General features: G+C 40.1%; 1 protein-coding gene across 11 annotated transcripts in view; it reads right to left on the bottom strand.

Annotated features, from left to right (window-relative positions):
• Nucleotides 1–26,137, bottom strand: part of LOC130202917 (DNA (cytosine-5)-methyltransferase 3A-like) — a 60,699-nt gene that overhangs the window by 21,225 nt on the left and 13,337 nt on the right. For 10 of the 11 annotated variants that reach the window (XM_056428802.1, XM_056428798.1, XM_056428799.1 and 7 more), the window contains 12 exons: nt 22,112–22,235; nt 21,692–21,729; nt 21,431–21,547; nt 5,690–5,893; nt 5,325–5,483; nt 4,726–4,833; nt 4,065–4,212; nt 3,703–3,846; nt 3,252–3,296; nt 2,457–2,536; nt 1,632–1,744; nt 541–724 (listed from right to left, as the gene is read on the bottom strand). In XM_056428802.1, the coding sequence (XP_056284777.1) occupies nt 541–724; nt 1,632–1,744; nt 2,457–2,536; nt 3,252–3,296; nt 3,703–3,846; nt 4,065–4,212; nt 4,726–4,833; nt 5,325–5,483; nt 5,690–5,893; nt 21,431–21,547; nt 21,692–21,729; nt 22,112–22,235 (1,464 nt within the window). The remainder of the gene's footprint in view (nt 1–540; nt 725–1,631; nt 1,745–2,456; nt 2,537–3,251; nt 3,297–3,702; nt 3,847–4,064; nt 4,213–4,725; nt 4,834–5,324; nt 5,484–5,689; nt 5,894–21,430; nt 21,548–21,691; nt 21,730–22,111; nt 22,236–26,137) is intronic. The other variant, XM_056428796.1, reaches the window with a different exon arrangement.

Raw genomic sequence — 26,137 nt, forward strand, 5'->3', positions numbered from 1 at the left:
ACATGTCGTGCTCGTCTGGATTAAATAACCCTCCAAATTTAGGCTATTTTGGCGAAGGGAAAATCTGGCATGGCCATTTTTAAAAGGATCCCGTGACCTTTCACCTCAAGATGTCTGATCGAAAATAGTTTCTAGAAGTACCCTAGAGTCTCCATTAGGGAGGCAATTAATTAAAAACTTGAAGTTGCTGTATACAACTAGTAATAATCAAAGCCTTATGAATCGGCCACAATGTAGAGACCTTGGCATTCAGAGGAACTATGGCTATTCTCAGTATATTGACCATAAGGGGTTCTGGGTTCTGAGCAGGTTCCAGATCCGAAGAGCTTGCCTCCTGCATCTCAGATTCGTCTTCAGGTTCCTAGCTTCCAGATGACGTATATACTGCTGACCTGCTATCTGGCCCTAAGGATTCCCTGTCCCCCCCTAAAAAAGACAACAATGGTGCTATGGTGGGAAGGGGAGAGGAAGAAGTTAATATTGAATGGATATGAACAACAGAACTGAGCTTAATGGAAGGAAGGCTCCCGTCAGACTCACAAAGTTCTGTTCATGGTTGTTGGCGAAGAAGTGTTGTAGTCTGCAGGGCCAGTCGTCTCGCCGCCGCAGCAACCCATAGGTGTTCCGGGGGCCGCACATGAAGCAGCTCCAGGGGTCTTCTTTGATGGCTATCGCCGCCGAGCCAGGGCCGACCATCAGGTCCACACACTCCACACAGAAACACCTGCACACAAACGCACCATGAGACTTCTTTGTTTCATTGATTATTATATGGATTCATAATTTCATTTACCATTACATTTGGGAAGCCAATATTTTACTTTTAACTCCACTACATTGACAATATTAAAAACATTGCAGGTGATTAATACCCAATATAAATTGAGTTATATATTTGAGGTTATGAGCAAATGAGCTCCACCTTTACCAGCTGCTCATTACAATGATGTACATCGTAATGCATTATAATCCAGAGATATTATGTATTAGTATATACATTTTAATTCCTGAAATAAGCCATTCTGCATAATGAGTACTTTTGGTACTTTAAGTATATTTTGAAGATTACTGTATATAATGTTGTACTTTGACTGCAGAACCATTACTATTCATATTTCTGTTATTAGTATTTCTGTTACTTTTTTCAAAGTAATAATTTATAATAATAATAATAATTCAAACTTATATAGCGTTTTTTCTAAATACACAAAGACGCTTTAATTTATGACATTAATCAAACACAAAAAAAGTTATGAGTATTCTAGAGACACACTCCATACGTTTACTTTTAGAGAGTATTCCTACAGGTTATTCTTACAGTGTATTGCTATGAAGATCAGAATACTTATTCCACCACTGCGTGACACATGGCTGCTTTGAGGTTGTGGATATTTGCAGTGATGAGGTCAGAACCTAGATGCCAACGTACACTGTGTACATGAACACAGCTGCTCCTCGTGGGTCGTCTGGTTCCATTGTTAATAAAATGAGCCATATTGTTAATCACCCGTTGACATTTTTAAGTAAATTGTTTCTGCCGATGTGAAATCTGAACCCTTGTCCTGGCAACAAGTAGAAGCTGCTTGCAGAATGTCAAACTCTGCGGTGTGGTAGCACCGTCCTGTACTGACCTACAGCAGTTGTTGTTGCCACACATGAGCACCTCCCTGCCTCCACAGCAGATGGTGCAGTAGGACTGGTAGCCGTCATCGTCGTACTGGTAGGCACACTCCAGGAACGAGTTCTGCAGGGAGACAAAACAGTCAGCAGGGAGGGGGGGAGGGGTCTTTGTTGTCCAACATGATGACATCGTGGGCTTTCTACTGTGTCAGTGTAATATCACAGATTTCACCAATATTCAACCTATGTTCAAGAATATTTTGGTTGTATTATTGTTTTTATTTCAGCACAATTCAAACAATAAAATAAAGATCACATGAAATGAATATCACAGTGCAGGAAGAGACAAAAAGCCAACTGGGCATATTTAAAGCCTTCGCCTATATAATATTAAAATTTTTACCAGAAGTGCTTTCACAGAGGATGAGGTATTAGTTTTTTTAATGAGATATGTATGTATGTTTATATATGTATGTATGTGTGTATATGTATGTATGTGTGTATATATGTATGTATGTGGGTATAGGTATGTATGTGTGTATATATGTATGTGTGTATATGTATGTATGTGTGTATATACATATGTGTGTGTATATGTATGTATGTATGTATCTGTATATATGTATTTATGTGTGCATGTATGATTGTATATATGTATGTGTATATGTCTGTATGTTTGTGTGTAATGTACATATATGAACTGTTATAAAAGAAATACTTACTTGCTTTGCTTTTTACTGTAAATTGCTGGATATATATTTACATAATGTTGTAAAATTATCTCACGATATCAATTAATACAATTCCATAATTAGAGTATCACATGGGGTCCTTACTTTGCAGCCCTGACACAACGCTCCTCCGAAGAGAGGATGCTCCTCAGAGATGTTGAGGCTTCCACAGGAGATGCAGATATCTGAACAAACACACACATTTATTATATTATATGTGAAGCACTTTATTTAGCCCGTTGATTACAGTCACGGAGGAATTTAAAAACACACAAAGACACCTTTATAGCCCCTAAATATCTCTGTGTCAATAACAAAATAAAATGTTGCCTTCGCTCCAGTGTACTAGTGAATTATTCTTGCTGCATAAATGCATCAGCAATGGAGTCCCATGACTTCCAGGACTTTTCCATGACCAAACATTTTTTTAAATCTTGGTGTATACATGAAAAAGTGAGAACATTTAGTATTTAAACTAACAATGAGAATTCCAAAGCACTCATATCTTAAATGACACAAACGAATGAGAGACTATAGTTTGATTAAAAGTTAAGGTGTGTTCACAATGTGCGTGTATGCTGCCATTCTTTTAAAAGCGTATTCATTATTTAAAACTCAGCATCAATGCACATATGAATATAACAAATTTCCACGAGTTTTCCTAAACTTCGGGGATTTTTTTCCAGGTCTGGAAATAACCATTTAAAAATTCAATGACTTTTCCAGGTTTTTCATGACCGTGCGGACCCTGCGTTATTTTATCGATTAGTTTTTAGTTCACTCTATATCCATGGTTAAGCAAACCTTGTGTAACACTGTGTAAAACAAACACAATACACCACTTCTTGAACTCAAGTCTACATTTCCGAATGCCGCTTGAAAGAACTCTGAAACTCTTACCGTCTATGTTCCTGGTCTTCTCCTTGATCTCACATACGAGTCTCTCTGGGAAATAAATACGCATAAGAAAACATCAACATGTAAACATTTACAAACAGTTAATAAGAAAGTGTACATGGTAATGCTATCGTAATAAATGTTACCTTTCTTTTTTGAGAAATATATCTATTTTTCTTGTAAAATGTGTCCATTTCTGATCAAATATCCAGGATGTTTTACTGGAGGGAAACTATGTGAAGAATCACAAATAAAGGGGTTTCCTGCGCACCAAAAAACTCTCTTAGGCAACTTACAACTTCTTGGAATTGGTTTTAACATTTACGCTGAGTGAAAGTGCTCTTTCACGTTTCCACTTCAGATAATTCTTAAATACATAGAGTTGTGGGTTTATTTTGGAACAAAATCTGCCTCCTCTAAAATGTATGTGTTATTATTCTAGGTATTGGTTTACCTCGGGTCCCTTCGTCGATCACCTCTTTGATCTTTGCTTTTTCAGCTAAGTTCTTGCGTTGTTTCTTGGTGGGTGGAGGCATGTACGCTGCCTCGGTTTCCGACCACATCTCTGGGTACACCTTCTTGTATGGATTTCGTTCCTCTGTGGATTATAAGAACCGATTAATAATAGTATTAAGTGGTCTAAAATACTGCAGGGGAGTAAGGAACTCCAATGTAACATGATGAGTTCCTACAGTTCACACGCATCTTAATTTACCACAATCTCACCACTTTTCCATTATGAGGAGTATTTGCAGTATGTGAATGTTTTATACACTCTTTCCCATACATTATATATTAAATGAAATGTGTGTATACCCTCCGGAGGCTCCAGTGATAGTGGACCCTTGGGTGGGAAGGCGGTCATGGCCCACTCTATCATCTGTCGGGTTTGAATCTCCACCCCATCTGCATCATCGCTCGCGTCACAGGAAGGAACTGGCCTCCCCGCCCGCTCACTGGCCACCTCCACACAAAATAAACACACGGTACACAAACAGGAAACACATGTCAACTAAGAAGGATAGATATGGTAATTATGGCTCTAAACAAACTTGAAAAAAATTAATAAATAAGTGCCGGTATTAATGTATGAATACTTAGCTGGTTGTTTCTAATTTGACAGAAGTTCAAGTGAATACTAACTCAGTGTGACGCGCTAGAAAAAGTAAATTGCCGTGTGTTCTGTATAACTTACAAGAAAAAAACAAGCGTTGCTGGATAGAAGAGTAACAGAAATATGAGATGTACCACATTGTGGGCAAAGCTAGATGAAAACACCACCTCCACAAATACAAATTAAGATCTTGTCATATAAAAATAGAATATGTCAAATTTGACCTTTAGACATGAACATTTTCATTTTGGTCTTTTAGATGTTGAACTTCATCTCGAGAGAAACACAATAAGTTCTGGGTCTCATTTTTATTATTTTGATCAGCCATCAGAAATGATTCAAAAGCCGACAGTCGTCTGATACCTGCAGAGACTCGAAGATGGCTTTCCGGTACATGGACTGTTTGTTGTAGGTGGGCTGGTGGAAGGCAGATGAGAAAGAGCTCAGAAGCATCAGCTTCTCCACACAAACCTGAACAAATTAAAGAAAGAAAAAGTGTCATCAAGATCCAAAGGAAATGCCAGAAATGATTTGTGTAAAAACTGCTGAAACCGTTTCTCAAAAAGTCTTTTAAATCCTTTATTAAGGTCATTTGGTGAGCAGCAGTGAGTTGATATTTGTCTGATGGGGGCTTCTACATTCAAATTTGAAAAAGGATAAAGAAAAAAAAACTGTCATCTTCTCTGAAATTGAAGTAAAAGATTAAATCTGCTCAATAAAGTTTCTGCTAAGAACCAATGAAGTGTTGAATTAACACTGAGCCGTTGAACACGGAGCAGATGTAACATTATATTTGGTTATCCATGATAGATGGATTTAGACTAGTGGAGCTCGAGGGTTAGACATTAAGCTATTGCAATAAAAGGCCACATTACATCCCTAAAGACTCTGCTGGGGATTTAACAAACATTGTGCCAGTATTTATCATAATATTTTAAGGGGTCCTCAATAAAACGACTCACCACTGAGAACTTGGCGTCTCCAAACCACATCACCCAGCGAGTCCCGTCCGCAGCTCGACTTCGGCCGCTCATCAGCCAGGAGACGATTCTGCCGGGCCACCAGGAGAAACCCCGCAGCTTCCCGAACACCAGCACGCCGATGCCGAACCCCCGGTCATCCTGTAGCACACAGGAAAGAAGGCGAGTCCAGTTTTAACCTGCACCCATGATAGTAGATAACAGTAGTGTCCCAAGTATATACATTGGAAAATTCCCGTACAAAGTTATGACATTTCTTGTGACGAAGGTCGTGGACTGAAAGCTCCGGCTGTTGTGCTTTGATGGATATTTGCACCTTTACACTTCAGATAATAATAATGAATCACCTGGTACTCTATCTCCCTGGGCGTGGGCCTTTCTGCCCTGGCAACTGGCTCCGGTGTCACGGCAACTGTTGGTGAGGTGGGGGCTGTTTGTTGTTGTGAAGGGGGAGGGGCTGGGCTGGCTGACTCCTCCTCCTTCTGAAAGTCGCCTTCTGATAGATCGTCCATCATGTTTATCTCCGCCTCTCTGTACGCCCGTCGCTCTGCCTGTGAAGAAAAAACAGAGCGTTTCATGTTACTTATTTACTTTAACATGTGTCTTTGTTACGGTTGGACCTCTTCTTTGCCTCCATATGTAGTTAAATACAGCACAAAACAATAACAAGCTACATAAGCAGGGGCACCATGGGACTTACACTACAGTTTAATAGGCAATAATCATTTGAGCTACTTCAAATTAAAAAGGCAACAAACAAACTGACTCTCTTATCTATTGTATTGTCATAATGTAGCTGAAGCGACAGTTCAGACAGGAAGACACTCTTTACACGCTGGTTCATTCATAAGCAGTCTCTCAGTCTTGCAGCATGACTCCATCAGCTGATTGGGGGCGGGCACAATGAATGAATCAGTTAGAGGCGGCGATGTTCTGTAAGCCAATCACAGCGTCGTTGGCAAAACTTTAAAATGTGTTCTCCTCTCTACTCTCCTCCTCCCCCCCGGGCTCCTCCAATCAGCCTTACAGCAACTCTTCTTCTACACCCCCACCAGTGTCTGGACTCCATGGAGCAGATATCAGCATCTCTACCGCTGGCTTCTCCTAATTCAGGTCCAATCGCCAAAAAGACATTGCACGATTTCAATATACAATTGTAAATAAATTATTGTTAAAGTCTAACAATACCAGTCCCTCCTGATTGAACTGTGAACTCCTGCACTGTGTTAGTGTTGCCTACCGTCAACAGGCTGACTTTTTGTCAACTTTTCCTTTTGGGGAAAACACCAGATACACTGAATAACCTCCCCCGGCAGAGCGGAGGGATTACTCAAGTAAAAACACAAAAGATGCACAAGAGCGTCTCAACTGTGAAGATGTGCCACTCGCTCATATTATTATAAACTCAATATCATGACTACCCATTTAAGTTGCTGGGCTAAATCAAAGATGTCACCCAAACAAATACCATGACAACAACAACAACAACAACGTCCTCTTCTACTATAAATCAATCACTCAAACTTGATATCCCATATCATGTTATGGAACAGAGTTTTACCAACTAATTTAATGTAATCAGAGAGACATATGGTATAATATGGTATTTACAGTGAGCAATGAATGTCATTGAATATAATGCATGTTAACTGTCAAAATGCATCTAACTGTTATTTAATTTGCAGGTATGTGTTTTAATTAGATGTAAATATTATGCCAACATATGATTATAAAACCCGAACGTGTACGGGATGAATTACAAAGTGTAAACAGTGAATAAAGGTTTTGTCTTTAAACCATCGTCTCCACGTTATTGTCATCGATCATGTTTGACTTGACTGAGGGCTTCGTCCCCTCATGTGTGTTTGCTCAAAAGTTCCTCAACCTTTGTGTTTTACTCCTGTTGCTCTGCAGGGACACACCCTGTCCTCTAAGGAGGTCCTATGTGGCTTATATAACTGATGTTGTACGTGGGTCTCTTCAGCTGATGTGGTGGCTGCTCGAGATCAAGGCCTCTGTGCCTCGGGCTGCAGGAACAATCCTTTAATTGTTCCTCTAAACAGGAAGTGAGTGGGGAGAAAGGGCGCGGTGGAGTTCAGTGGGTTTAGGAGAGAGAGAGAGAGAGAGACAAAGTGAGAGAGTAGAAAACTTAGGAATGAAATACAGACAGAGAAGAAAAGTCAGTTTTTCTACTTTATTACTCATTGTCATACTACAATACTGATTTATCCCAAAGTGTCAAGTTTCAGAATCTTTTTTCTCGCATCGCACTCAAAATAGTTTGGTAAATTAATACCACATATTTTATTTCTGTAGCATAAAGACTGGAATCTGCCATCTCTATCTAATTAAACCTACCAGCACATCCAAAGCTTACTCAATCATATGGTATATGTTCAGGGTTCTTACACATTTTGACCAATGGATTTCCAGGTCTTTTCCAGGACTTTTGCAGGACTTTAAACCAAATTTCCATGACCAAACTGAAATCTCGGTATAAACATGAACATTTAAAAAAATTGTGCGTATTGAGAGTGTACGTCGGCTTATATTTTGAGCGTCTTTCTTTAACCCTCCTGTTACCTTAGGGTCAATTTGACCCCATTCAATGTTTAACCCTCCTGTTACCTTTATATTTACTGACATATTTTACCCTTGGGGTCAATTTGACCCCAGCAATTAAAACCTCCAGAAAATTATTAGAATTAATATTGTTTTCCAACTTTAAGTGTGAGGTACTTTATGTTTGTTTGTTGACTACCTAAATAGCCCTTTAAATATATAAAAAAGTTGATATTTCTTATATGTTTGACACAGTGAAAAACAGCCTGGGGTCAAATTGACCCCAAAGAACACCGACATTAAACATTGAATGGGGTCAAATTGACCCGAAAGGTAACAGGAGGGTTAAAAAACGTATTCAATATTTCAAACTCGGCGTAAATGAACATGTGATTATAACACATTTTCATGACGTTTCCCAAACTTTTATGATTTACGTTTTTTCCATGACTTTTCCAGGCCTGGAAATAACCATTTCAAAATTCCATGACTTTTCCAGGTTTTCCATGACCGTACGAACCCTGTATGTTGTTGGTTTAATCTGTGCAACAACAGAAGTGTAATAAAACTGAAAATGTATGTAACATGTTCATTATTAAACTCTAGAGGTGCTGGTTGAATGATCGTGTGACCTTTTGACCGGCTAAGCTCGCGCCTCCCCTCTGTGTCCGTTCTTGATGCTAAGCTAAGCTAACTCGTTGAAGCAACAGCTTCATATTCAATGCACAGACATGAGAGTGGACTCCATCTTCCCCTCTAAAGGTGCGTTCACACCAAAAGCGTTGCGAATTGTTCATGCGAGTAGATCCCATGCAAAGTCAACGTACAGACGCCAGTGGTTGCAATAGACATGAATTTTCGCCATGGTGGATGAAGGAAATGTTTACGGTTTCCACGGAGATAAGACCCGCCTCCCGCGCGAGTGAAGCAAAAAGCCACAAATAGTCAAGCGAAACTCACGCGAGTAAAGCGTTGCAAATATTTCAGAATCAGAATCAGAATCAGAATTGTATTTATTGCCAAGTACATATATTTCGTGCTGTGAACGCAGCTTTACTCTGAAATAAATCAAATGAGAATATTTACCAAACTTGGACTATTCCGTTGAAGAATTAGTAGTAATAGGATTCAATAGGCAGCAAAATGGCCCCCTATCAGATATGGATGATTAGTACTAATAACATTAGTGTGTAGAAATGTTTTAAAAGCTATTGATCAATCGTGTTGTGACTTGGTCTCATAGCTATGACATAACTATAGAAGTGTATTTGTGTTTCTGTCCTCAGCTTATTCCACATGCTGCCGGACCATCAGCCTAATATTTGTTGTCTCCATTTATGACGATAAGCCCGAGAGCCTCTTATGGTGGCAGTGATTCACACTTTATGAAAAACCTTCTTTTTTGACAGTCACGTTTCTGGTGATATTTGTTTCATCTGGGAAGTCGAGTGCAGAAAGAAACGCAGCAGCGGGCGCTCATCTTCGACAGCGACACATTTAAAACCGATCCTGACCCCGTTGCTGGTTTCTCCACTGCGAAACTCTCACTGTGGCCCAGATGTAAAAATCCCACGACTCCTCCAGAGCATTTCTATGACCTACAAGATGTGTCTCCTCACTAGAAAAGCACCACCTAGCCGTACTGAATGGGCGGATAAATTCTTCGAGAAGAAAAAACTGAAAGGAGGAAATAAAGATGTGAAGAAGAGGAGTGATGACGTCATAAATTCAAGTGGAAGTGAGCCAGTAAAAGTGAGTGTCGGGTTGTGACAGTTCTCTCCTCCGTTTGACCGCGAGGTTACAAGTTCACTCATCCCCTCCCCCCCCGCTCCTGTTGACCTTTCACCTCATAAAATCCTGATCAGCCTGTTACACGGGTCATAGACAGACCACACACACAAACACACTGACCAACACACACACACACATACCGTGCACTGCAAGGGAATCTCCACATGTCGTCACTAGTTTCTAAAACATCTGGGATGAACGAGAAGTCTGGATTTCTACTTCCGACGACCAAACCGAAGCGTCTGTGTGAATCAATACGTCATGCAAACTGTGAGCTGCTTTGTGTGTGTGTAATATATATCATTTATATAGCATGTATACTTGAAGTGGCAGTCACATCCCAAAGTCACAGTTTGATTGACGTCTAATTGATATTAACTGTAAAACAGTATAGTGTGATGAGAATGTACCAGGATGTAGTTTGGATTTGATACACATTGAAAACATGTCGATGTTGCAGTCATATAATTAACGTTGACTTTAGAGCATCAGCATTGTGTTTGGTGCAAATAAGGCATTACAATAATCATTCTGGAAGTTTCTTTCACAATGTCGGTGGCTCTTGTAAAGTTTTCATTATTTTGTGTGTTTTTACCTTCGCATTGAAAATGCGAAGGTAATGTTTTGATCGCCGTGTATTTATTTATTTGTATGCGTGTTATTCGCATAACACAAAAAGTATTCAACCGAATCTCATGATATTTGGTGGGATGATTGGTTATTATCCGGGGACCATTTGATTAGATTTTGGGATCAATCGGGTCAAAGGTCAAGGTCATGAAAAGGTCAACATCTTCTTTTTACCATAGCACGGTCAATTGTTATCCAATTGGCATGCAACTAATGCCAAAATGTTCATAATTCAATGCCCAATCTTGTGAAATGCGAAGGTATGCGCTCTACCGAGTGCCCATTCTCGTTTTAGATTGTGATTATTATCTATTAATATCTTTATTATCGCCAAATGTCAGCTGGGATCGGGTCCAGCGCCCCGCGACCCTAAAGAGAAGGATAACCGGTTTGGATAATGGACGGATGGATCTTTATTATCAATTATACGTGTAGGGTTTAAACATATACTGTACGTTTGAACGTTTCAGAGTGTTTCTTTGACTATTTGTGTTCTTGACCTGAATTGCTTCATAAAACTAGTCAACATTCCTAACGACAACATCAGAGACGATATTTTCCTGCAGCCATCTTTAGTTTCATCTCACTTGGTTGTTGCGAGGGAAATTTGATGATTGCCGTCAGCATCTGGACGGGATCATCTCATCGCTTGCACCTGACTCGTGTTGCTACGAGACACCAGCCCAAAAATTCCTGCCTCCTGGATGAAACTGTGTGTGTTGCCTGGCAACATCAGCTGATGGAAACACTCTCAGCATGAAGCGTTGCTGCTTTCAGAGATGCGAATGATTCACTGATGACAAACACATCTGTATTCATCGGCGTGGGCTTTTGTAAAAAGCAACACTCTGAGGGTCAACGTTACGCTCTCCAAGAACCAACAGCACGCTGCTCTTATTACTTCAGTCTGAGTTTAAACTGCAGGAAGAGAATGGAAGACTGCACTATAAAAGTATTACTACTCAGCGTGAATACCACCTACTCACCTCTAGAGAGGGCATCATGAGGGCAGTTGGCAGCATTTCAACTGGAAGGCTTCCATGAGCGTTTCTTTTCTTCGGGCTGAACATTATGTCTGCTGCCAAAAAGGCAACGCACTTCCCGGTCGTTATTAAATGTTGTGTTTTCTTTCTATTGCGGCTAATGAGCGGCTATATTAGAGCTGGTGTGGGTGATTAAGTCTCAGTAGAGAAAACAAAAAACGACTACCTTTTTACAAAAGTTACGAATCACACAAAGCAACAAGTGCACACAGAGCAGAAGGCCGACATCGTGCCAGCAGCTGTGACAGACAAAGCAACATTATTGACCCACAAAGGACGAGTTTCTTGAATCAGGTCAGTTTCATAATTACTAAGTGCTAAATCGAATGGACACAAATTACAGAGAACACTGAAAACTATTCAACTAGTTGTGTCTCATGTCCTTGACTAGAGCGTGAAAAGGGCAAAAACATTCTAGCACTGAGCTAAAAAAATATATAACCTCCGAGCATCTTACATTCCACAACTACCGTCTGATTTGATCCTTTGATCTCACTTAATAAATACTTTTTTAAATGATTAAACGTTATAAAGAGCATAGCCGACTCAAATAGGAAGAATATGGAATGATAACTGAATTTGTTGGATTATACAAATCCTAAAATTATTTTTTAGAAAGGTCTGAAAGCCCCAAAACACTAGATGCTTACTTTGATATTTTATAGGTAAAACAGAAACTATATGATGACCGACTTTTAAGATGCCTAATTTCTAAGAAATAACGTGAGCAAAAAAAAGATAATATTCTTTGAATATAACAATTGAATGGTTATTGAAGTATTGTGATTAGGACAAAGCATTCACTTCTCTCTGGTGTAAGCTGGAGTTCTCACACATTCTGTGTATTTGGCGTTTCTGCAATATCTTGTCTCTCATTGGCCAACAACTGAGCACATCCCGGTAGAGATCGGGGAGCAGCAGAGGTCAGCAGATAATATGAGTAGTCATGAGTCATGACATATTTGTAATCCACAGCACTGAAATGCAATGCCGTGCATGTTTCACACGACATGTACATTAAGAGTTTTTGTTGGTTAAAATGCATGAGGAAAATACAAATTAAAAAAGTGATCTATGGAACTGATTGTTGTTGAAACAGAAAGCCGGACACATGAAGGCAGGAAGGAGCAGAACGACAGAGAGAGGTTGTAATGTTGTGAGTTACGACTTTGAACTTTGACGAACCCCGTGGCCCGGTCACGGTTTTCATTCTTCGTGCCGCCCCCTTGAATCCTGACCCCTGACCTGACGACCTCTCCAGTGAGCCATTTCTGAGAACCCAACCCCCCTTTGTGAGCGTGACTGACCGTGACCTCGAGATGAACCCGACATTGGTCTACACACACACACACACGACAATTAAGAGTGCAGTTCAGACCCTCTCTCACATTGTCGATAGCCAACACACCAAGTGCCGGCTCCTTCATTAGCATCGATCTCAGCCGCGGGACACGTTAAAGGAACACAAGCAGTGGTTTCCATGACGCTCCCCGGGGGTCTCCCATAATGACGTGGAGCGAACAACAGCTCTCTGATGAATGCTTCAGGGCACTTCATGTTTGAACGGATTGTTGCGTAATGATCTGGTGGCCTGGTGTTACTTTTCTAATTATCAACATATGAGGAGGCCATGAACGTGCCTTTCCAGACTGTGGGAATTGGTATTTAAAGCAAAATAATCACTTCTTGTTGCTCCGTGATGTTTTTAAAAATATTAACACGAAAATTGATACGAAAATTGATTTTACAATCGGGATCTTGTCATAGAATGTAAAATAAAAATACAACAAATAATAAAACACCTGATGTTAACCATGCAGCTTTATACTTTGTATTCATAGCAGTGGCACCACATCTTTTGTTCTGTGTGTTCTGTTATTGTTTTAAACAGATTTTAAGCAGAACATATTAAATATCATGCCGAGGTAGTGACACGATGACCAAGCAGTATCCAAGTTTTCAGATGATTTCTATAAAAAACTAAATGCAAAAAAAGTGTAACTGTGATTTTTTATGTTGTACTTCTGTACGTTCCACATAATGGTCCCTCACGTTGGGGTGTATTTCCTCACATTGTTTTGCTTACTTCTTCCCTCTAATCTTTGCTTATAAATAACTAAATGTGTTCCACTGAGTTTCTTCCAGCAGTAACATTCAGAGACAACTCAAATGAAACAACCATGACTTTATCCCCTGAGTTATAGCTGTTAAATATGTTGGCATGTCATTAAAACACTAAACGGTTGGGTGGGTGTCAGATGGTTTACATATTAGAGGTTCATTTGCATATCATTGCTGCCAGTAAATTAGTGGGAAACACGTTTTGCTATTTCATCTGAACTGAAAAAGAAAGGAAACAAAAAGGACCTCTGTCAGACGCTCTCAAGATCTCTTTTAAATCTTCATCCTGCGTTCAACAGCACTCGTCACAAAGCCATCACAAAGCACAACAAAACCTGAATGTAACACCATTTTACTTCAGCTAACACAACAACAAATATCTTACTTCACTTCCGGTTGAAAGAAACAAAAATACTTCAGTTCACATTCCCTCACACACGAGAATGCTCTGCAACACGTAGGAGGAAGGAAAATGACTTACATGCCGGACATGCAAACCTTCCTCCCTGGATCTCTTTCTCTCTGACATTTTCTCTCTCCCTCTCTCTCTCTCTCTCTCTCTCTCACCTCCTCCACTTCTTCCTCTGAGTGTCTCCACGGCTAAACTCGCCCTCAAGCCTTCTTTACCCTCTCCCTCTCTGCTGATTGGCCACAGCATTGAGGTGTGTGATGTACCGGATCCTTCAACTAACAGATGTTTAGATGAACACACACACACACACACACACACACACACACACATGTAAATAGTGGCAAAGAGTTATGTCTGGTAGCCCCGGGGGGATTAAGGGTGATGATGACTCAAACACACTCAACGCACAAATCCAGGCTTATGTTTACATGTGTGTGTATAGGGGTGTCGACGCGCACTGAGGTCAAAGGTTAGCTAAGCATCAAAGTTGACAAGGCAATAGGATGTGTTCGGGTCAGGACCTCACAGCGGGTCACATGAGACAGTTTAGTCACAGGAAGAAAAACAGAGTGAAACTGGATGTGTGGAATAACGAGGTACATTGAATATTACTCTGGAAAAGATCATTTACAGCAGCACGGATTCACCTTGTCGGCCACTAGAGGGCAGAAACACTCAAAATCAAGCTGACAAACACGAACACTTGACATATAAACATTGTATAGTCACAAAGTAGTCAAAAGGCAACATTGGCGTCCATTCGGGGTCCTATTTCTTTTCACCTGAGGGTCAAATAAACAACACGCTGCTTCTGGAAGTCGGCCTGTGAGAGTTAAACCAAGAGAGGTTCAAAGAGCCGTCTAGCTGCAGAGCTGCTGAGCCTTTTCACCTTACAGGGAGTCATTTAATACGGCGTTAACGTACAGCCAGTGATAACAGAAGCTTCACCAGGGGGTTGATAGTTGCGGTGCCGTCTCGTGTACATACGGCTCAGAACAGTGGGATGATGCTCAATGGGTCAACAAGCCATCACAGGGGCTCTTGAAGGAAAAGGGTTGACATGTTGAGACGGCGTTCACGTCGAGAGGAGCAGGAGCACCAGTGTGGAGTTTAGTGACAAACCTTTATTCATACCATGGCCCGTAACGAGAGCTGCGACAATAAGTCGAATAATGGATGAGTTGAGCAAAAAGATATCAAACATTTGCTGGTTTTAGATTCTCAATTTGGAGAATTTGTTCCTTTTCTTTGCTGAATTTGACGATTTATAAAGTATTTTAGTGGTTTTGGTCTGTTTGTCTGACAAAACAAGCGAACTGATGGTGTCACCTCTGGGAAATAATACATATTTCTCTTTATTTTATGATATTTTTTAAAAAGTGATTAATCAATCAGAACATCAGAAAGGTTGCAGCCATACATCACTCAATAGCTGATGTAAACAAGGACGTATACATGTAAACATAATGAATGTAAATGTTTATGTACCTTTAATCTGCTAGTTTGTAATATATTTGTTAATCATTGATCAGATCTTAACGCAGAAAGTTTCAGAGATTATGTGTCGAGTGGTTAGAGGTGAAAACAAGGTCACAGCTGAGAGCGTGCGCTGTGTGTGATTTGCTAAATTAAATCAGCTGAAAAGGAGGTTACGGCAATATTTTTCCGAGAGGGAGAAGAACTCCCCCCCCCCCCCTCCCTCTTTAATATACACAGTACACTGTAACCTCAGTTCTTACGATTTATTTTCTTGGCTGTAACTTTAGACATGAAGTAAAAAAAATGGCAGATTTTTTTTTTCATCCAAAAATTGGAAAAGGCTTTTCAGAGCGTACCAGGTTTCTTTGGACGGTTTAGATGACAAGCAGTGGGACGGGATGCTGACGGGGTGTTAACAGCTGGCTGCAATTCAACTGCACACACACACACACACACGCACAGAGACGCGCACACACCTGGAACTGGTTAACCTCTGTCACTGATTTCAACTTGTTCTCTCCTTGAGTCCGACACACACCGACACACACACACATGTGCACAGACTTTCTCTCAGTTTTTCTTCCTCTACTTTCACTCCCTCACTTTGTCAATATCTGTCTCTTTCCTGGCTTCACATCTCCGTTAACTCTCTTGCTGGTTTCTGTCTAGCTTCTCTCCTCCCGTCATGCTCTCATTTTGTTTGTTTGAATTTATGGTTTGTTAAATAATTAAATGTTTTCGAAAATGTTGGAGCCGCTTGTTGTTAGTAGTTCTACTTAAGGTTGAACACCCTCTAAACGTCTGAGATGATTTCGTTTTAAATATTATTTGAGGCCCAAAGAGGTTAAATGATCCAATATTTCACAAAGAAAGTGTGAAGCAGGACTTCTCTTCCCAACTAATAATCTCACGACCCCTCAGATGCATCGTGTGACTCCTCATGCAAAACATACATCCTGAGAATACAGTATGTGAGAAGATAGGAAGATAGTGTTGACAGGAAGTCACACATGCTCTCTCTCTCTCTCACGCGCTCTCTCTCTCTTTCTTTCTTTTTGTGGTGGAAAAAATATTTAGATCCTCTCGAAAACTTACTAATATACCACACTGTGAATATCTTGCATTGAACTTTACGTCAGTAAAAGAAGGAAAGGAAAAGTTTTCATCAGAGTTCACCGAAGCATCAAAAGTCAAAGGACTCATTGTGCAGTCAAACTTTCCCTGTCATCGTTTTGAGAGTATATAGGATGCTTCTGGAATAATATCAGTGCGGCATTCGGGCCTGTTCAGACAGGAGGCGCCATTTCGTTCAGTTTGTATTTTTGCTAAGCAACCACCGAATGAGTGCAAAGGTTAGCTTGACAAAAAACATATTGTAAGTTTATAGAACAGTTTAAATGAATGAAAACAACGTATCCAAAATCTCCCGCACTAATTTGCCTTCTGCTGTTTTCTGTTGGTATCATGGTCACTAACGAACTACAAGTCGGTGCTTTGTCTGATCAGGGCCTTGATGTGTCTGGAGCCGTGGCTTCCGATATATGTTTATGTACAAAGTACAAACTATTTTGAATCAGTACCATGAAGAAATGTTGTGTGTATTATAAACCCTCATATTTAAGGCCTCAGATCTGACAAAGAGATGTTGTTGAAGCCACGTCAAAGATTAAATGTATACTTGTGATCATGTTTGTGTCCATCAAAAAGACTGAAACAGAACAAGTTGAAAAAACCTGCAGCCACACATGCTCAGTTGCAGGCACGTGCACAGATAGAGCCCTCGTGGTGCTCAAGCACCAGCCCCTTTGCCCTGGATGAGTAAAGTGCCCTTTTTGCTGGAGACATTTTTTTATTCATCCGTATTTAAGAATAAACGTTACACTTTCTGTCATCAAGTCCCCCCAAATGTGTTTTAATATCCGACGGGGCATTTATTTGAGTTCTTGTGAGAATTTCGACCTAGACCCGCTCCGCGGCGCTCACGCTGCTGAAAACATGACGTCACAACTGGTCCGACGTTTCCTAAAAAAATAAACAAACAAAAACTCCGTGATTTCAAAGCCTCGTCCAGCTGTTTACTGACGTTAGTTATGTTTAGAGAATAGAGAGAGGGAGAGAGAGAGGAGAGAAGAGAGAGAAGAGAGAGAGGGAGAATTCAAGAGAAAAGAGAGAGAGAGAGGGAGAGAGAGAGAGAGAGAGAAAGAGAGAGAGGGAGAGAGAGAATTCAAGAGAAAAGAGAGGGAGAGAGAAGAGAGAGAAAAGAGAGAGAGGGAGAGAGAGAAGAGAGAGAAGAGAGAGAGAGAGAATTCTTATTCCGTTCTTTTCAACAGGGGCTAGTCTAGGATTTGCGTGGCCAGACTGAAAAAAAAATCATACGGCCTCTCTTGTTCAGAGGGCCGGGCCAAATGTGGAGGCGGGCCGTAGTTTGAGGACCACTGCTCTTGGCTGTTGATGTCTATCAATATCGCTCATTTTGAAAATGACGTAAGAGGGCAATACGGATCCGTATCAGACCAGCGAGGAGGGCAATACTTAGCTGGCATGAAGACCCATTAGCCAATCAGAACGCTTGTACTGTTGTTGTATAATAATTCATCTTTATTCATAAAGAAAATGTAAGCTAGCTGTCTGATGCTGCCAGAGGAGACGCAGGTCGAGGATGTATTGCATCATCAGTGTATTGCTGCTTATGCTTCAACTCTGTCAGAATTTTTTTTGGCATTGGGTGCCCTTTTTTTTGGTTTGAGCACCTGCCCCCCAAAATGTCTGTGTACGTGCCTGCTCAGTTGGTCTTTCAGCTTTTTCTCTTCCTCTCACACACTCTCACATTACTTCACACTCCTACATCCCTGTGTGTTCAGCCAACACGTCTGCCAATCAACCTGAATGACCACACACACATCCTGTCTCTCTGACACTCTGTTTCTCCCTTTAGCCGGCTCCTCATGCAAACACTTTCTTGTCTCTACAAACATTTAGACACACACACACACTCTATCTCAGCGGTAAATTCATACAGTGCCATTTGCTATATATTCCCTCGTAAGGCAAACAATCCCCATAATGGTTTCTTTTTCTTTAGAAACACACTCAGTGACAATCTATATCAACATGATATGCTTATTCAACATAAACTATTAAAAAACAATTCAACAAAATAAATATTTCGGTATTTTTTTTGCTATTTTTGTCATAAGTGCACTTTTTGTCATATGTCCACTGATTATTTTGTCTTACAACGTCAAGTTTACATTAGATGACAGGATACGATGTACGGCAGCTAGTTTTAAATCAACTCTGATAAAGGGAGCACTTCTGCAAGCCGAGTGAGCCGTCCTGCCTTTTAAACATAAAAGTGGCAGTAAGGAAAGTGTGTGTAGGTGTGTGTGCATCATCTAATAACTAGTAACTAGTGAGCACAAGGACCTAAAGGATGGGGGGGGGGTGCTAGGTGTCTGCTCTGCTGCGTAACCTGGGCTATAACTAACAGAATAGTATATTCACTCATAATAACTGATTATTTCTGAAGAACAACCTGTAAACACAGCACTGACATATTATATGACCTTTTAGGTAGCAATGGCGTGGGTCAGTGATTAGCAGGTCCGTCTTTGAATCAGGGGGTTGGAGGTTCGATCCCCGCCCTAGTCGATGTGTCCTTGAGCAAGACACTTAACCCAGAGTTGCTCCCTGTAGCTGCGTCTACGGTGTATGAATGCAACATAATTGTAAGTCGCTTTGGATAAAAGCGTCAGCTAAATGACATGACATGAAATGTAATGTCAATAGGTCATTAACACATCCAGCACACATGGTGGAACATTTTTATTCATTTGGAGCCGTGTTTCTGGTCACCTGACACATGTTATTAAACATTTAATCTCTTTTAGCTCTGTTTTTGGTCTCCACCAACATTGAGGACAATATCCGGCTCTTTAGCTGCTTATTGCTCCACTATGTTCACAGGTTAGTCACAAACGTTGCTGCTGTCTGTTGTCTGGTGCTGAGCAGGTCGTGTAAAGGTGTTACAAGGTTCCTGCTGAAAACAGCATTCTGCTGTCACCTAAATAATCATAATTTCAGTTTATTTATGTCGAGAGAGAGATATCTATTGATGTATCTATAGATATCTACAGGTATGCAATTATGCTGGAGAGTACTCAATCCCCAAAGATCTCAAATCTTTCGACTGTTTTTTCTGAGATTCTTAAACTAGTCTAGGAACAAATATCTGAATATTACTGAGGACATGACCTCACTGGTACTATAGCTCTTGGCAGGCTGTGAGGGATAACAAGGTTTGGAAACCCTTGTTTTATAGCAATGACAAAGTGCTGAAATGTACCACTGATGCACTCAAGGGCAAAGCACTTCAGAATCCACCAATGTCAAATTATGTAACAAAAGACAAATGGTGCATTACAGCCACTGAAAGACGAAGCACTGCTTCACGAACATCTATCAGCAGCCGGCTGGTTGTCGGTTTTTAAGTGCACTCCCTTTAAGTTGACACTAAATGTCAACCAACACGTCCAGTTAAATCAAAGATGATAACAAGGTTGACAAGAAATATATTCAGATAACTGATAATTAATAATAATTACATATGCTGGAGATGTGTTCCAACTAATATACAGGCAGCCTCATAATCAACGATGTGTCCGCTCTATTCCAAAAAGACGGACCAGTGTGACGATGAACCCGCATGAACAAGGACCATCGTTTATTTTATCTGTGCTGTTCCTACTGGGACTTAATGTCTTCTGTGAGTTAGGGCTGTGGCAGACATCGTGTCTGCAGGATTTACCGAGTTGAATTTAAGAGTTTTAGGCTGCATAGAATATCAATTAATACCCATTTCAAAATATGATGGAGAGAATATGTCCAAGAAGTATATATACTTATATCAGCAGGTTATCACAGAAAATGATATAATGATATCACGAAGATAAAAAATCAACACAATCTGGATCCAAATAAACGGTATATAATTGATGCATGGATTAACCAATTAAAAAAGATGAATTTACGTCTGGCTAAAACTGACACATGCCTAACTATGAGTTGATGAGCTTCGTAGCAAAGGAGTTAACAGTAGTGACGGTGTTTGCTTCAGTTCTGGTGCTGCCGACTGAAACGCCACCAAAAAGAACCGAACAGCCTCTCGCGTGCAAAAAGCAGAGCCGAAATGATGCCGCTTTTCGTTTATTGGTGTGTCACGTGTCACAAAAACATTTCATAACTAACATAATTTAGCAGGCAAAATTTCAGGTCACTGATTTCGATGCTTTCTCAGACGTTTTAGGACCCGCAGATAGTGACGGCGCTGACTTAACCCCCAATGTGAACGAGCCTAAAGGTGGATGCTGGGGTGGAGGTGGAGCTTTTGAAACGCTACATGAACAGCAGCAGCGGCGGTGGCTGCAAAGCATCTTTTTAAAGTGAGTGGTGCGGCAGACGAGCGAACACAACGATTGAATGTGTTGCCGTGATGTTGTGCGAGCGTAGTCGACTGAACTAGCTCGCGGGGTACATTTCTGTTTTTTTTTTGGTAACGCAAATGATCTTCAGGAGTTAATTATTATGACTGCTGATTTTATTTGCTTGAAATGAACATTTAACAAAAATAAATAAATAAAACGGCATATATCGAGTTCCCTAACACAATAAATTCAACTGCTGATCATGACAACATGTTTGTGCTGTATTGCGCAACACTAAGCACAGTGTGCGTCTGTTGTGAAGGTCGATTTAACCTCAACTTGACGACTCGGTAGTAAAGCAGAGCAAAGAAAACAAAAAAACAGCTTCTACTTTATTTTTGTTGTTAACAATACAAAAGCCCCAATCTAAAGATCCAATTCAAAAGACATTAAAAAACAAACGCCATCAGGAGTGTTTACATGAAAGGTTATATGATCTTTCGAACCAGCCCAGTTTAATCTGGTCGCTGTGTTAACTCAAGACGTCTTATTCTGATTGGCCTCCAAAGAAAATAAAAGCCTCGATCTTGTCGCAGCTACACAGACTGAGACCTGTTTCTCTCCCACCTCCATCTTCCAGCGGCTCAGCCATTCTTCTCTCTGTCTCTTGCTGATGTAGTACGGATCTCCGGCCTGGAAAGTCACTCTGGGGACTGGCCTCCTCCGCAGCCTGCCGGCCTCACTCTACACACACACACACACACACAGAAAAGAAACTTGTGATATACTTTAACATGTATCTGCTTGTACGATGAGATTTTTTTCTTCTTCATTTTTGGATGTAAAAAAAAAACACATCGGAAGTAGGATGGCAACTGCTTTTCTCACCTCTCCGGGGGAGTCGCAGTTTCTGTCGTCTGGCTCGTCTGCAAGAGAAGAAAAGTTACAGGAAATAGTCCATTTGTACAGGTTTATAAGAAGTTTAACGAGCAGGTAGTCATGGTTCTCTTCACTTTGACCCGGCATCCAAATTTAAAGTCGAAATGCCCTCAAACGCTACAATCTGAACGTTGTTTGACTATCACAATTTAAGATAAACTGACATCAAGTCCTCTTCAGGACATTTAAAAAATATACAGAAATTAGACACAGCATGATTGTAACTTTTCAAATCCTTAAAGCATCTAGAATGTCAGTAAGTTAGCTGTCAAAGGCTTCTGTTGATTAAAATTAGTCATTTTAACCACTGAATAAATGAGCAAAGTCATATTATATTAAGAATTGTATGACTTTGTATTAAATCTATACCCTTATTCTTCTTGGTTTGCTCTAGTTTTCGACGCCCACGCTTCTTGCGAGGGGAGGGGGAGGACTCCGGCTCCTCAGGCGGGGTTGGGGGGGCGTTTACACAGGGGTCAGAGGTCGCCATCTCCTGGGAAACAGACGGAGCACAGTCTAGGTCTGAGAAAATTGCTGCTGGCCCTCGTCTGGACTCATCAAAGGACTCCGGAGACATAATAACCATACACACACACACACACGTACAGGCCTTATACACACACACACACGCACACATATAAAACTCATGGATACACACACAATCAAAGAGCCCTTGTTAGTACAATGCAGAGCAGGTACGTCCAGCAGAGTGTCTGCATTGGATCAGTATAATTAACACCTCCGCCCCCCGCCTCCACCCAACCCCAGCTCCCATTAACACACACAAATGCACACTAATGGGATGAGATGGGGAGTGCTATTGATGTTGTTAACCATGCTAATGATTAATGAGCACATGTGGGAGAAACCCTGTGTGCTAAATGGCGTTAAAATGGCATACAATGTGAAATTATATTTAACTAACTAACTTCAGAAAATCAAACATTTTGTATGGTTTTAAAATGTCATTCAATTCAAACAGAAGTCTTATGTTGACACTTGAGACGACAGTACACGGTTTGTTTAATTATCCCCTCAAACCATCCCCTGTGTGGACTGAATGGTGTCTCCGTTGGCTTACCAAACTTAACTGCACTAGCACCCACCTTATAAAGTGTTTCTGAAACAGGAACAAGGTGTTGATACATTATTTCAGAGAGTTTTTCAGTTTTTATGTTTGCCTTAATGCTTTCTTGCCCCAAAATAAATTGCAAATAGCCCGGTGCATTTAAAAGGCCATTTATTTGCCACTTCTGCCTCCCAGTTGTGAGTGTTAATGAGGGACTCGCTCGATAAGGCAGCTGTGTTTTTAACTTCTCCAGTCTGCATGTGGACGGTTCAGCCTTTCGGATCTCATTTACATGTTGGCAATGACCTTATGACGACAGAGCGGGCATCCCACCATGCTTTAAACACATTGTTCTGGACATGAAAACAAGATTATGACTAAGTCTCTGTCAACTATCATCAAGCATGTGTTTTGACTATGTCAAAATGTATATGTGTTTTAAATGAATAGCAGAGATTTTGCATGTGTGAAGATCAACATTTGAAGTTGGGACAAACATTGATAAACAAAAGTGACTTGACTGGAAAATTTAAAAAAGAAGATTCATAAAATCTCAATAAACTGCAGGAAACATAAAATACACTTTCAAAATAAATACATCAAAGCAGTTAACTAAATGATGTTGTTGAAATCAATTTAAAACTACATCAAATTAAACCAGCAGCTTTGAAAAAAACCGAAATACATTTGGGACACCTTAACGCCGCAATAAATTAGCTCACAAACATCTTTAAACTGTACACATAAAAACAATCAAAAATAATGGCGTGAATTAAGATGAACGTTTCTTTAACATTAAACTAAAGTGTCTTTGATGTGAACGCATGGGTTTAACATTTAAGTTAAAGCTGCATTAAGCAATATTTTACCATTACAGAATGAGGCTCAATTAATTTGACACTACATAACCTCCTACGGCTAACTTTTAAGCAAACAACTGACTACTTACACATTCAGCAGAAACAGAGGAATCTGGACTTGCAGTCATCTTTTTGGCCACATGTCGAATGTAAATTCAATTCAGCTCCTGAGAAAAATATCTGGATGTCTATATGTTCGACGTTTCTTCAGCCACTTCGCCTCGCCGTCATTTTGCGCCAAACAGAAAATGTGCACCAGTGTGAGCCAGTTGTGCATTTCCCTTTATGAGAGCGTGTGCATCGGTTGGGTTTCATTTGGGCCGGTGAACCATAACTATGACCTGGATGCGGCTGCAGACGACAGCGTAGATCCACACCACAGCCGGTCACTTCTTTTCCTTCAGTGTGACTGTATTAGGTATTGCTTAATGCAGCTTCTAAGTTGTATTGAGATAATTTACCTTAAAGATTTAGACACAGCAAACTGTTAAATACATTTTCAGGCATGGACTACATTTGGCAGTTGTTGTATAGAGAGCCAGACTCACACACAACCACAGGGTCTCCTGCACGTATACCGGTGGTTTACGTTATCATTTACCTCCTTTCACATCACCTTCCTCACTTCCTCTTCGCTCACTATCTAACCTCCATCTTGAATGACAGACAGTGTGGAAAGAACCTCTTTCTACTGACTAAGCAATCCAACCAAGTGCAGTTTTTAGGGTTGGATTAAACTGGCGATACCCAATTGGAGGCTAAGGAGGGAGTATAAACAATAAAACAATAGTGCAATGAAAATAATTTTAAAAATAAGCAGTCCCACTGTCCTAATACAGCATTGGCGTGCATTAAAGGCGAACATGTCTTTTAGCTGTTTCTAATGTGACAGATTAAAGTAACACGTGCATTTTGACATCAGTTGTTATTATTAGTTCACATCACAGCGTCCGTGAATCTCGAGAACAGACTCAGACCAAAACACAGCAGCCTCTAACTGAGGCTAACGTTAACTTCTGCAACATTTTCCATCACACGCTATATCTTAAAGCTCAATTCTTCCACATACTACATTATACTACATCTATTTTAATGATATGTTCTGCGTTTGCTTCGGTTTTGCTAGCTAACGCTTGTTATTGCTCGGGATAGCTGGTATGGCCATGTTGGCAGACGTAGCTATCACTAGTGGCTCGATTAACTGAGGTTTTAAGCCAGCTATTAATATCATTATTTATTCAAAAGAAAATAAAGATGAAGCCTTCAACCTTACCTAACAGTGGTGAGAAATTATAAACAAGTTCATAAAGCATTTTCTACCTCTATTGATTATCTTTACCATGCCCTTGTGGAGTCTACAGAAGTATGGTGACCTCCAAAAAGTGAAAAAGGGAAGTGGAACAGAACATAAGCACTTATCTACTCTCAGCTGCCGGTTCATCGTGAACACTGAGCTCTGCATGAGTACGTCTACGGCAACAGTCCGGGAACAAATCATGTTCAGGGGTTTTTAACAGTTCAGAGTTGTTCAAGTTATTCAAATGTTTGGTTATTTTGGAGGCTGCAGTGTGTGTTGCTGTTGACTTGTAATGTTTTATGAACTACGGTATTTATTAATGTGTTTCTATTAAGGTTGCAACTAACCATTATTATTAATGTTTTCCTTGATCGTGTGACGTCTCACAGTGTGAACAACAGAACAGAAAGAAGAAAACACAAGATAACTTTTTTTTTAAACACCGTGTACACTATTTTAGAATTGATGACTGAATCTCCATTAAGGTATATATAAAATACATGAATATAAAAAAGAAGAACTTTTAAATGAGCAATAAGTTTAAGTTGGAAATGTCTTACTTATCCATTATTGGAAAAGATCTCAAGCCCTTTAATTTTTACAGACAACAAAATTCTCTTAGAAACAGCACGGTCCAATACTTTTGAGCGCAGCGGCCTTAAATTGAAACACTTATTACATGTTTAATTATGATGTGGAAGCTTCAATAAAAAGGCAAAGATTGTTTTCTCTTCAGACTCAATCAGACACTGAATTTTGAAAAACCAGCTTATGAAGGAAAAAGGGCTAGAAAATCTTAAAAATGCAGAAGATCAAATCTTATCTAAAATTACTTTGATAACGGCAATGATTAAAATAAAGTTTTTACGTTCTTATGTAATCCAACTTCCTCAACAACCTGAGTTTACGTGATCTGTTAGAAAATGTAATCCGTTAGGTTTGTAGGAAATTTAAGATACTTAATACAGAATCTCAACACTTAATTTCAGCATTAGTTGTCAAATAAAAAACGTTTTAGACCCAAGACAGTTTATTTTTATGTGGCAGCCTCAAGTCACGACAATTTTTGTCACGATGTCCAGCATTTCTTGTGACTTTTGAGATTTGGGTGAAAAACAGAAAACAGAAAACACCAAAGAAAACACACGGCTGCATAAATGCCAAAATCA

This window comes from Pseudoliparis swirei, chromosome 12 (assembly GCF_029220125.1).
Source record: "Pseudoliparis swirei isolate HS2019 ecotype Mariana Trench chromosome 12, NWPU_hadal_v1, whole genome shotgun sequence".
NCBI lineage: Eukaryota > Metazoa > Chordata > Actinopteri > Perciformes > Liparidae > Pseudoliparis > Pseudoliparis swirei.